We start from the raw sequence: 13,130 nt of genomic DNA, 5'->3' as shown, positions 1-13,130 counted from the left end.
GGGTTTCGTAGCCTTTTCTTTACTGAATTACGCAGAGATTAGTTGGTCTTAATCTTAGGCCTAGGCGTTCGGGTTCAGTCGGATTTTGAGGTATAGGATCTGTTTGGATAATTCTAGACTCCGGGATCGGGTCGGATCTGGGTCGAGTATTTTGGGTTCGGATTCAAATTATCCAAAATTCTCAAAATTCAAAATTTTAGTATCCAAATTTGTCTAAATTATTCAAAAATACCCAATCTATCTAAACCCCAGCTTCCACCTTGACAGAGGTTGTTTTGAGTTCAAGCCCTAGCTTCCATCTTGATGGAGGTTGTTTTGTGTTCCAGCAGTAGAACCCGACATTGTTGTAATCAAAATTAAAGAAAAAGGGAAATTGAAATCGATCAATTAAAGACAAATTGGGGAGCAAAAGAATATTTTTTGCATTCTTCTTCTTCTTTAGTTCAATTTGACGTATCTAATTAAGAAACTTTATAGGAAAGAGAGAACGAAGAAGAAAGATGAAGAAGAAGAAGATCACTAATTAAAAGACTAGACACAAGAGAGGGTATTTAACTTTAATTCATTAAATCACACTGAGATTAGTTGGTCTCAGTCTCTCCAAGTTCGAGCCTACCTTGTAACTAGGCCTGAGCCGGCGTTTAGGTTTTGATCGGGTATTTCAGATTTTCGGACTTTCGGGTTTAGAGGTATAGGATCCGTTCGAGTATTTCTAAACTTCAGTTTGGGTCGGATTAGACTCGGATATTTCAGATTTGGATTTGGATTCGGATTCAAAATTTTAGAATTTCTAGACATTGTGAATTCCACGTCAATAAACTTGACAGTAAATTAACACCGTGTAACGATTACACATCTTTGTATCATTTGGCACAAAAAGTTAATTTCGGGTTTAAAATTCAAATTTTTGTACATATATGATATAGCAAACATATAAATTCAATGTATAAATTCTGAAGAGAAGTAAAGACAAATTTTTGATGACATATGGGATGTGGCTTAGTCCCATACAGAGAGTTACTTAATTTTTTATCTTAAATTTTGAATGTTATTTCCTTCCTTTAACTGTAAATTTACATATTTTCCCGGTTTTTGAAAATACTGCGTTTTTTTTTGGTAAATTAAAGAAAAAATCCTACAACAAAATTAATAACTCTTCTTGGGACTTTTAAGTCCTAAATCCTCAGGAGATCTAAGGATATTAAGTTCTGAATTCGAATACTAAAGTCCTGCTTCGTAAGAACAAAACTCTAAAGTTTCACAAAGAAAGACATAGGCTACGTATTTAGCATGACAAAATCACAATTTGGTCCTATAAGGATCTCTTCTAAAAAGATCCTACGACACAGAAATTTCAAGGGGAAACAAGTTCTTGAATCACTAGGAATCAAGAACACGGTAAAAGCGATTTACCTGTAATGACGAGAAACTCCGCAGTTGTTAAGATTATCCAACAAGGCCCTTCATCCCGCTAAGAAATCGTCATATTGGTCATCATCGCTATCGATATGATGAGAAGCAGAAGAATTAGCAAGAAATCTCATGCGTTTGATGAGGAAAACATTGTAGTAGTAATTGACGAGATCCTTCTCACTCTTTCTTGGGAATGCATTGTAAGCAAACTCCCAAAACCCATCACTACTTGACAAAGGATTCTTTTTCAAAAGAGCATCAAACCTTTGCTCTTCTTTGGCCGTCCACGAGCCAGCTTCTTCACCCATTTCATCAAACTTCCACGTATCAAAAGCACGGTTAATCTCCTTTTTCAAAAGCTCTCGAGCTTCTTTAGTGTGTCGTTTTATGCAACTGATCGACCTCGGATTAGTACAAGAACAAGAGTCGGGTCTCCCTTCGCCGACTTTTTTGTAGTGAACTGTCTTCTTTAGGCTGTATGTGGGCCAAACACCAGTTCCAAGCCATCTTAGAGTATCGGAATCACCGGGGCTACCATAAAACTTGCCCTTCTTGGTAGGGGCAACCCAAACTGGAATTTCAGCTTGAAACCTCGGACCAATCGGGATAACTGGTCTTGTTTTGATGGATCCGTGGGTTACATCTTTTTGAGTCTTTTTGGTAACACCTTTAGGGTTTGGTGGGTTTGAACCACCAGCAGATTGTCGTGAAGAAACACAGAGATGTGAGGATTGAAACCCCGGACCAATCGGGGTAACTGGTCTTGTTTTGTTGGACCCGTGGCTTACATCTTTGGGAGTATTTTTGCTAAGATATTTAGGGTTTGGTGGGTTTGAATCACCAGCAGCAGATCGTCGTGAAGAAACACAGAGATGTGAGGATTGGACAGGGACAACTGGTCTTGTTTTGTTGGACCCGTGGGTTACATCTTTGGGGGTCTTTTTGCTAACATCTTTAGGGTTTGGTGGGTTTGAATCACCAGCAGATTGTCGTGAGGAAACACGGACATGTGAGGCTTGGACAGGGATAACTGGTCTTATTTTGTTGGACTCGTGGGTTACATCTTTGGGAGTCTTTTTGCTAACATCTTTAGGGTTTGGTGGGTTTGAATCATCAGCAGGTTGTCGTGAAGAAACAGGCAGATGTGAGGATTGGACAGGGATAACTGGTCTTATTTTGTTGGACCCGTGGGTTACATCTTTGGGAGTCTTTTTGCTAACATCTTTAGGGTTTGGTGGGTTTGAATCAACAGCAGGTTGTCGTGAAGAAACAGGCAGATGTGAGGATTGGACAGGGATAACTGGTCTTATTTTGTTGGACCCGTGGGTTACATCTTTGGGAGTCTTTTTGCTAACATCTTTAGGGTTTGGTGGGTTTGAATCATCAGCAGGTTGTCGTGAAGAAACAGGCAGATGTGAGGATTGGACAGAAGACTTTCGTTTTTTGCTTCTCTTCTCAAAATTTGAAAAGCTACTATCCTCTGAAGAATCTCCAGGAGCTGTAGAGACTGCATCATCACTCCAAAGCTGTTCCCGTGTCCTTTTATTCTGGCAAGAGATAGAGATACCCGTCAGAGCCACCGAGACAATGTGGTTCGACTGGTAAAGAGAGGATTCTTTCGCATTGGTATGCTCATAAGGAGTTACCAATTTTTTTCTTTACCAAATTTATCGGACACTCTAGCGAGCTGCCCCAACTCGACTTAAATAAAGTGAACAAAATCCAACAGTATGGCTTTTATCAAGCATCCATACTCTTGGAGACATAATAGTACTGCCTTACTGCCCAGATATAAACTGGAACTAAAAGTTAAAGAATGCATTACCTTAAAACACCTGTCAGAGCCGTGATCTGCAGCACCAACAGAAGAATCTCCTCTGCCTATAATAATCTCTGGAGGCATTGGAAAAAGTTTTAATTAAAACTATCGTGTTTTCGTTTTCACTCTAAATGTACGAGATCAAATCTCTAGCCACTATATTATGAGTAACTGTAACGCTTTATTCATAGATTATTTATGGCCATCGTGTATTTAGTTAGTGTTCGCCATAGGGAAATACTCGTGGTGGTGACTAGGCTCCAAGAGGAGTTTCCTACAAGCCCACCACAAGTAAAGCACTGGCCAGTAGACCTAGTGATCAGATGGCTCAAGAATATTGTTTACACCTAAGGGGAATATCAGCAGACTATCTGATGTAACAGCATAGTCAAACGTTTCTCCTACCACACGGCTAACCCATGTAGTTTTTTCTATTATGCTATATGTACCAAACATGAATCAAATAGAGCTCCTTATATGACTTACTATCATAAGACATACCCGATGTTTCAGAAGAACAGTTGGTCAGTTTCTCACGAACGGGCTGAATGGTGTACACCGTTGAAACACTTTCTGATCTATACAAATCCCTTGCCCTCGTGACAGCCAAATCAGTCTAGAGAGAGAAAGAGTAGTCAGGTATAATTTTATGATCACTTAATTGAAAGTAAGAAAGCAACAAGTAGAAGAAAAAAAAAAACAGTGGATGTCTTTCAATGCATTGTGTAAATGAAGATTCAGCAGTATCAATAGGAATAGCAACAACATACCTTGTAAGCGTTAAAGGATTTGGAGATAATACTCTCAAATACATCTGGATGCAATTCAAAATACTCCGTTAAGTACTCCTGGACTGATTGGTCAACAATTTCCCTGACATATGGATTTCCTAATCTCGTCTTGCAGATATTAGGAGACAAAATATTAGTATGAACAATTAATAGAAGAAAGTGGAAAAGTATCACTGCTTGCTACACAGATATCATTGAACTAACAAACGCTATGATCTTGTGTACCTGTGTTTGACCTTCAAACTCAGGTCTTGGAACAATGACTGAGACAATGCAAGTTAGTCCTTCAATAACATGCTCCTCGCTCAAGATAACGTCCTTGTCCTGAACAAAATCAACAACAATAGATCTCACCACCAGTTGTACAAAACATCAGAAATGCCTTCATGACACTGATACAGTGATGTTGACTAGTCATATACCTCAACAAGCTTCGACTTGTTCAAAAGGCTGTTAAAGGTTCTTGTTATTGACGCTTTCACACCATCAATATGTGTTCCACCATCGATGGTGCGGATGCTATTGGCATATCCCAACATTATGGCTGAATACCCATCTACGCACCTAGTACAACAACAAGACAATAAAAACTGGGATCAGATCAATAGGATCTTGTTCAAAAGTAACTACACAACATCAGCATAGACAATAGTACAAAAAGGAACATACCATTGAAATGAAATGTCCACGGTGGTACCATTGACCTCTTTTCTGAAGCCCATCACATCGTGAAGCGGTGTCTGAAAAGGAGGGGTGCAGTCAGTTAGTATTTCTTTCAAAAATAACAGAATTTAAAAGTTATGTGAGGCAAACTCTCACCTTATCAGAATTAATCCAAGTAATGAATTCACTTAAGCTATCAGCATATATACATTCTTTATTGGGATCGTTATCCTCCATTTCAAGAGAAACCATAACCTGCACACACTATAAAGTATAAAGCACTTAGGAAAAAAAGGCAATCTTTGTCCCATTCCAAAAAGACTAGGTTTTTGCTGAACCTACCAGTTTAATACTTTGGAGTGATACCCTTTTTACAGCTCCACAGTACATTGCTGAAATCTACGAAACAGATGTTTGTTCCTGGCAGCAAGAAGCAGTAGAATTGAGTTGAGACATGAACACAGAACAAAACCACCCACAATCTATTACAAACCATTTCTATTTTAACTAACACTGGGGACAAAAACAAAATGCAATGCAAGAACAAACCCTAAAAACCAATTCTAGTTTCAAGAAACAAAGTCCAACAAACCCGTGACAAATTGAATCACATAATTCATAGTTCATCCAATTCGATTAAGACGAAAGGGAAACTATACAATCAAAAACTTATAGAAGCAATTGTAATGTTTCAAAGAGAAACCAAAGTAATTGGGATCAAATCGATTTCTAACAAAGAACAACAACAGAACCAGAGAGAGAGATTTAGACGAAACTAATAATAGAGGGGGGGGGGGGGGGGGGGGGAACAAAAATTACATGAAACCAAGAGATGTCATCCTCATCTTCAACTTAATCGAATCCGATGTTTACGCAATAAAATCTCGAAATCGATAGTAGAGATAAAGATATAATTTTTAGTATACAAAAAAAAAAAAAAAGCTTACTCAAAAAGAAATCAGGAGAGAGAGCATTTCCCAGAAAACAAAATAGAATGGAAACAGTCAGTTATTTATACGGAGAAGAAACATCGAATAAAACCCCATAAACGCCGAAACGATAAACCAAAAAAAAAAAAAAAAAACTTTACAATTCAAAAAAAATTAGATTCAAAACAATTAGTTTCTTCTAGTAGTAAAGTTGTTTGATTTGAGAGGAGGAATATTCATCATATAACAATTTCAACTTTTTAGTCAAGCGTTACAACTCTTCAGTCTCTAAATTTGTATATATATAAAGAAATATTTTGAATGATTAAAATTCCGTGAATTTATTAGAGAATATCCTATATGTTTATCTAATTTAGAAAGGGAAAAAAAAGATTTATCAATAATTAAATATTTCTATAAAATGTTAAAGTATTTAATGCTTAATTGTCAACAAAAAATGTGATATTAACTAAACAACAAAAGTAAAAAAAATCAACAACTTTTTCCTACTTATGGAAGAAGAAAGAATAATTGAAAAAGGAAAAACATATCAAAAATAATAGGAAAATAATCCTAAAAGATATTCTCAAAATTCAGAAAATCAAGCGATAACTATGTCAAAAATTTGAAGAACTCAGACTTGAAGGAATGAGTGTTCTAAGAATGGTGACATTGTGATGAAAATTAAAGAGTTATGTCATAGATGAAAAAGTCTGAGTTTTATCAACTGTGACATCGTACCGAAAATTAAAGAGTTATGAGATGTGAAAGTCAAAAATCCATGATGATGTAGAGAATCAAAAAATTATATGAACGATGATCCGATCGATCGTACCAGATATTAAAGAGTGATGTTATAGATGTGAAAGTCAAAAAAAACAGAGAATAAAAGAATTATATAAACGACGATCTGATCTACCTATAGCCAATTTCTACTACGCGGGAAAAGATGACAAGAAGAGATGGTGCTATAACCACTCAACTAAAGACACTTTCCGACATGGTGATGACATATAGATGTTAGTCAGATTTTTTAAAAGTTGACATACCTTATGATCTTGTAGTAGAATCAAGAATTATCTCATGGGGTCTAGAGTCTATGCTTTGATAGCTAGGATTGGGAAATACATGGAACATATTTATAGTGAAAATTGAATATGTTAAAAGTTAAAAGTTAAAACCCTAGATACACTTATGTTAAAACTAGGGAAAATGTCATGAAAACCCACTTTGAGTGTGAGTTCTGTCACAAAAACCCACTTTCCACTCATGGTATACTTTCCCAAGTTTTTTGCTTATGTGTCCACTTTCCTTTTACATTTTTGCCCTTACTAACAACTTATCTCTCTTTCTCTCCTTCTTTTATCTCTTTTTCTCTTCTTTTTTGTTGTTAACACTTTAACAAAGTAAAATATATTTATTTGTTATCATAAAACAAATTTTCTATTGATTTATATAAAATATGTTATGATTATATATTTTCTACATTTCAAGATACATATTGCTATATTTTTTATGAATTTTTAGATTATACAGTATCCATCAGTCGTTGAACATTTGTTCAATTATAAGTGGATAATCAATTGCAGTATTGTTAATAGATAGTTACTTGTGTTTATTCATACAAAATATACATACATAAATTTGGTTAGATCTTTATCCATAGCATATTATCCATAACATAACATAGACCAAATAAGTACAAAACCCTTTAATTCTAAATTTTAAATCCTATAACATAAACCCTTGAACCTAAAACCAAAACTATTCACTTTAAAAAAAAAAAAACAAAGTTTAGTGGATAGAGAAACTGTGGATAGGTCTCCATGGATTTACAAAGCATATCTAGACATTAAGCTGAAGAATAGCAGTTGAATGGTGGCTATGGATGTGATCATGTGGATATTATTTTGTGGATACCAATGTAGACAGACCAAAAAATCATCATACAACATCCACACAATTAAATCCATAGACACCATGAGCTCCTTGCTTCATATTTTGTGTTGGTCCAGAAACATATACACTCATAAGTGATTAATAAACAAAATAAAAATTAACAACATTTATTTATTTAGAACATTGAATATCAATCATGTGGATTAATAGTTATGGATACTTATCTTATAATATCTTGCTCATTCTTTACATGAGCAGAAATTTGTCCAAGATAAATTAGCCACATAGATTTCTTTTAGCTAAATGTTTTTGTACTATTTTTCAGCTAGAAGTAGGTATATTAGAACTTAGAAGTGTCACTAGAAGCATATTACACAATAAACATGGTCATTATTAATCTCAAAGTCTATCCACCAAATTCTGACCACGTGGACAAGCAATCCAGATGAAATTTATTGACAAGTTTGTTGCATGTTCAAACATCACTATAGTTTAGCCACTTAGATGTCTTTTAGCCAAATGTTTTTGTACTATTTTTAAGCTAGAATTAGAGATATTAGAACTTAGAAGTGTCACTAGAAGCATACTACACAACAAACATGGTCATTATTAATCTCTAAGCCTATCCACCAAACTCTGACCACGTGGACAAGCAATCCAGATGAAATTTATTGACAAGTTTGTTGCATGTTCAAACATCACCATAGTTTAAGGTTTAGACTTTAGATGGTATATAGATTCAATGTCTATGTTTTGAGTTCAAGTTGTATTGTCTAAGGTTTAAGGTGTAGGATTTAGGGGTTAAGGTTAAAAGTTTAGGTTTAGGTATGTAGATGATGTGTCTATATTTTTAATTCATGGTTTAGGATTTAGGGTTCAAGGTGTATGGTTTAGGGTTTAGGATTTAAGATTTAGGGTATAAGGTTTACGTTTTCGGGCTTATATGGATTTAGTGTCTATGTGGTGTTAGGATTTAATATTTAGGGTATAAGGCTAACTTTTTTTTGTTTGTCAACAACTAAAGTTACTAAACTTAAAATTTAGTATGTTTATCACCAACTAAAGTTACTAAATTTTCATTACTAAACCCTAAACCCTAAACCCTAAACCCTAAATCTAGGATTTAAAATTTAGAATTAAAGGGTTTTGTACTTATTTGGTCTATGTTGTGTTATGGATAATATGCTATGGATAAAGATCTAACCAAATTTATGTATGTATATTTTGTATGAATAAACACAAGTAACTATCTATTAACAATACTGCAATTGATTATCCACTTATAATTGAACAAATGTTCAACGACTGATGGATACTGTATAATCTAAAAATTCATAAAAAATATAGCAATATGTATCTTAAAATGTAGAAAATATATAATCATAACATATTTTATATAAATAAATAGAAAATTTGTTTTATGATAACAAATAAATATATTTTACTTTGTTAAAATGTTAACAACAAAAAAGAAGAGAAAAAGAGAGAAAAGAAGGAGAGAAAGAGAGGTAAGTAGTTAGTAAGGGCAAAAATGTAAAAGGAAAGTGGACACATAAGCAAAAAACTTGGGAAAGTATACCATGAGTGGAAAGTGGGTTTTTGTGACAATACTTTAGGAGAAAGTGGGTGTGGGTGTCATTTTCCCTTAAAACTATTGATTTGTTGGGGGCTTGTATGTAAGCCCACAATTTGATATATATAAACTTTTGTTTTACAAAAATTTGGTACTTCAAATAGATTATATATAGAAATTTTAAATATTTTAGGATATTATAAAAGGTAAGTTAACAAATTTTTATTGGAAAGATAGACTATTCTATAAAAAAAGGTATATTAACAATATTTTCTTATTTAAATAAATTGATTTTTGTATAATTGGTTTGAATTTGATGTCAATATATAAATATACTTTCTGTCTCTTAAAGATTGATGTTCTATAATTTTTTTTTTGTCCCAAAAAAATTGATGTTTTACCATTTTAGTTAATTAATATTAAACTTTTGTAAACTTCAAAAAATGATTATTAAGAAAATTTGAAATCATGTATAGTCATTGGTTTATAAATATATAATATATTTTCAATAAAAACAATATTATATTTAAAATTAATAATCATTATTTTTTAATTTGTGTGAAATCCAATGGACCTACTTTCGAATACCCTCCAACAAAATCCTAAATGGATTAATATGAGAGGCCCTTTATAGGCTTAAAGCTCGAAGGCCTAAGCCCGTGGCCCTGTCTAATAAGCTAAGAGATTAAAGCACAAGTCACAAGATTCGCAAGTTGCTGCGACTCATACTGATTTGTTTAACGAGAGGTTAATTCATTGCGGACAAACAGGTTATGTAAATAGGATAACTAGACCGGGCTTAAACAGGCCTTAAACTGCATCCTAGACGCAAACTGTTACTTCTGCTTTGTTATTTTGGATGATCAAATCTGGTTTTGCCTATTTCATTAGACATATGTTTAAGCCACTATACCTTGAGGAGCTGTCATGCAGGATTTGGGAAAAGCTTATAATGAATTGAAACAATTAGAGTCAGCGATAGAACGTTTGTTTGATTTGACCTCTTTGGAATCCAACTGCCAAATGTACAATCAGCAAAATCATTGTACCATATATATTAATTAAAAATCATAGTTATTAAACTATTTTAAATTTTAAAATATAACAATAACATATGTTAAATTAGAAAATATAACGACATCACAAATGATTCATATTAAGGAGCATTTCTAACAAATTCTCTAAAATCATGATTATGTTAGAAATATCCTCTTTTGGAATATGATTATGTTAAAAACAGATTTTGTTCATATTCATATCAAATTCTCTAAAACAGATCATGTTAGAAAAGGACATTTCTAAAACAGAATCTGTTCATATTATCATTAGAAGATTCTGTATTTAGAAAAATATCCCCTCTTAGGATATGATTATGTTAGAAAGGGGCATTTCTAATATGAACCACTTTTTTACATGTAATATCCACTTTTTTACAAAGAAGATTTTGTTCCATATAATTAGAAATTATGATTATGTTAAACAAGAACATGTTAGAAATATCCCCTTTTGGAATATAAAAAGTGGAAGTTGCATGTAAAAAGTGGTTCATATTAGAAATGTTCCATATGTTCCTTATGCATTGTGTAGGTTGGGTGGTTATTTAGCTGAGGGTGAAACATTGTCAATCCAAGAATTTATGGATTGCATGCCAAGGGATAGCTTGGTCGGTGTTAAAAGCTTGGTGAGAGGTAAACGTGGTGGTGGTTTGCTGGCGAAAAAATTTGATGCTTTGGTAGGTCTGCTTACTACTGGAACAGTTTTAGAGCGTGTGAACCTGTTAACTCATAACTCACTCACTACTATACGTTTTATATCTATCATTTTTCGCTATCTTTGCTTCGATTGGTATGGATCTGGGTTCTGATATTCTTTTTGTTTTTAGAATTTTACAACTTTTGTTCATGAGTAAATTGGTTATTTCACGGTTGTGACATGAGAACATTATATAAAAATTTAAAATATTTTAGGATAATATAAAAAGTAAATTAACGAAAATTTTATTGAAAAAATAGACTATTCTATTAAAAAAAATATATTCTAACAATATTTTATTATCTAAATAAATTGATTTTTGTATAATTGGTTTGACGTCAATATACTGGTTTTTCATAAATATAACAGTATGTGGATCTACTTTCGAAAACCCTCCAACAAAGTCCTAAATGGATTAATATGAGAGGTCCGTTTTGTTATTATAGGCTTAAAGCTCGAAGGCCTAAGCCTGTGGTCCTGTCTAATAAGCTACGAGATTAACGCACAAGTCACAAGATTCGCAAGTTGCTGCGACTCATACTGATTTGTTTAACGAGAGGTTAATTCATTGCGGACAAACAGATTATGTAAATAGGATATCTAGACCTGGCTTAAACAGGCCTTAAAATCTCAAATGGTTTCTCGTAAGCAAATCAAATTTGGAAGATAAAATTGGTGGCTTGGTGGTTGGTGCATATACAATTCCACTATGTTGTTGCCAAGTTAGTGGGAAATAAAGTTGAACTCAAGATTTTGCTTAGGGGAGTTGTCTCTTTTAAAGGCCAAGAGGACATATGGTGGTAGTCGACGAAACGATTGTCAGTTTAGTATTTCATGTTGTTGATAGAAGCAATCATAAAGTAGCTTGATCGAAATCAAAGTCGCTTGTATTAGCTTTATAAGGAAATTCCAACGACGCAAATCACAATTATTGATGTGTTGAAGTACCTTTTTTTTTTTTTTTTTGTCTACGATGTGTTACAGTTTGTTTGGGAAAATAAATGATTAGTGCTCTTTGCCTAACTTAATTTTTTTTTTCATTGTATCGAAAGATTCGATACAAAAAATGTTATGATCAGACTTCTAAGAAAATATGTTGACAGATATACAGTGTAATAAAAAAAAATCAAAAAACAAGATTTTCAAATCTTCATAAAAATATATGAACATATACGGTCTTTATATCATCAGGTGTTAAGATATCGTTATATATATTTCTAATGAAGATGATTTATTGTAATAAACAAATTGTAATAAGTTTTGAAAACATGGGTTATTATCCAAATTGAATATTAATGTGATCTCTTTTATAGTTGCGTTATAATTTCGAATCTCCATTTGTCTTCATCCATTAATTTAAAGTATGATTGGAGAACATTATTAGGGTAATTAAATTAAGTAAACAAACGAGGAAAATGAAAGGAATCCTACAAAATTGATTGGTTTAGTTGAGTATTCGGTATCAAAACAATCAATAGTATAAAGCAATGCTGGCAAATTGTCTTCTCCCACGTGGCTCCACTGCTCACACAATGCCACACATATCTTGGAATCTCTCTCTGGCAACATTTTTTAGTTTTTGTTTTTCATAATTTGATTCCATCTATCTGATTTACATTTGCCAGATCGGGATATAAATATTTGTTTCTTCTGCTGATCACTAGTTATCTAAATGGTAATAGAAATACCGATCGTTTTTCTCATGTGAACTGTTTTGTATCTGCTTTTCAGTTCCCTTATTCTAATGATTCTCTGAACCATTGCATTTACTCTAGCTCATGTGCACTATTTTGTATCCTCCACTTACATATATTTGTTAAATATATATATATATTTTTTATTCTAAGAAAAAAAGAAAGTTAATAATTCACTTTATATATTATTGAATCAAAAACTGAGAGAGTAAAATGGGAAAATGAATCTCATACTGAATTAGAGTTAGGTACATTGTTTATACATGTGTTACACAAGTATCACAGTATAAACATAGCGTTAACAGTTCACCCGGCTGAACCTAGAAAAATGTTTAGGAAGATGATGATTATATCATGTCTCCATCATGAAGTTTGATACAAGCGAATGAACTAATTAGTTTAACATGTTTTGATTTATGGTTCTTAAAATTCGTAAGAATTCAAGTTCTTCGATCGATACGTACATACATTAACCAGTCAAATACTAAACCAGAAAATACACTTAAGAGGGAAAAACAAATCCAATTTACGATTATGAAACAAAACTATGCATGGCGATATATATGTGTCAAAAGAGAACGATTAAAAAGTAAGAAA

At 33.1% G+C, this 13,130-nt stretch overlaps 1 protein-coding gene across 4 annotated transcripts; it reads right to left on the bottom strand.

The window, feature by feature from the left end:
* Nucleotides 1-1,089: 1,089 nt before the first annotated feature.
* Nucleotides 1,090-6,265, bottom strand: LOC104708712 (uncharacterized). Of its 4 annotated transcripts, none has more exons than XM_010425327.3 (10): nt 5,506-6,265; nt 5,029-5,106; nt 4,843-4,950; nt 4,693-4,763; nt 4,446-4,587; nt 4,249-4,347; nt 4,003-4,131; nt 3,734-3,848; nt 3,239-3,306; nt 1,090-2,960 (listed from the first exon to the last, which is right to left on the bottom strand). In XM_010425327.3, exons 2-10 carry the CDS (start codon nt 5,074-5,076, stop codon nt 1,464-1,466), a joined length of 2,277 nt encoding a protein of 758 aa, XP_010423629.2. In that variant the 5' UTR covers nt 5,077-5,106; nt 5,506-6,265; the 3' UTR covers nt 1,090-1,463. The 4 variants fall into 4 exon arrangements, with proteins under 4 accessions (XP_010423629.2, XP_010423631.2, XP_010423630.2 ...); XM_010425329.3 differs by having other exon boundaries at nt 4,843-4,941; nt 5,506-5,938; XM_010425328.3 differs by having other exon boundaries at nt 5,634-5,890.
* Nucleotides 6,266-13,130: the final 6,865 nt, after the last annotated feature.

The sequence above is a fragment of the Camelina sativa genome, chromosome 8 (assembly GCF_030686135.1).
Source record: "Camelina sativa cultivar CO46 ecotype springtype chromosome 8, ASM3068613v1".
NCBI lineage: Eukaryota > Viridiplantae > Streptophyta > Magnoliopsida > Brassicales > Brassicaceae > Camelina > Camelina sativa.
This window is presented reverse-complemented; position numbering and strand designations above follow the sequence as displayed.

What these genes read in the sequence shown, in the direction of transcription:
- LOC104708712 (XM_010425327.3), bottom strand. Translation starts at nt 5,076, where the DNA reads ATGTACTGTGGAGCTGTAAAAAGGGTATCACTCCAAAGTATTAAACTG. An exon ending in CACTCCAAAGTATTAAACTG is followed by an intron (nt 4,951 to 5,028) that starts GTAGGTTCAGCA and finishes TATACTTTATAG; the next exon opens with TGTGTGCAGGTTATGGTTTC. An exon ending in CTGTTCTTCTGAAACATCGG is followed by an intron (nt 3,307 to 3,733) that starts GTATGTCTTATG and finishes CAATGCCTCCAG; the next exon opens with AGATTATTATAGGCAGAGGA.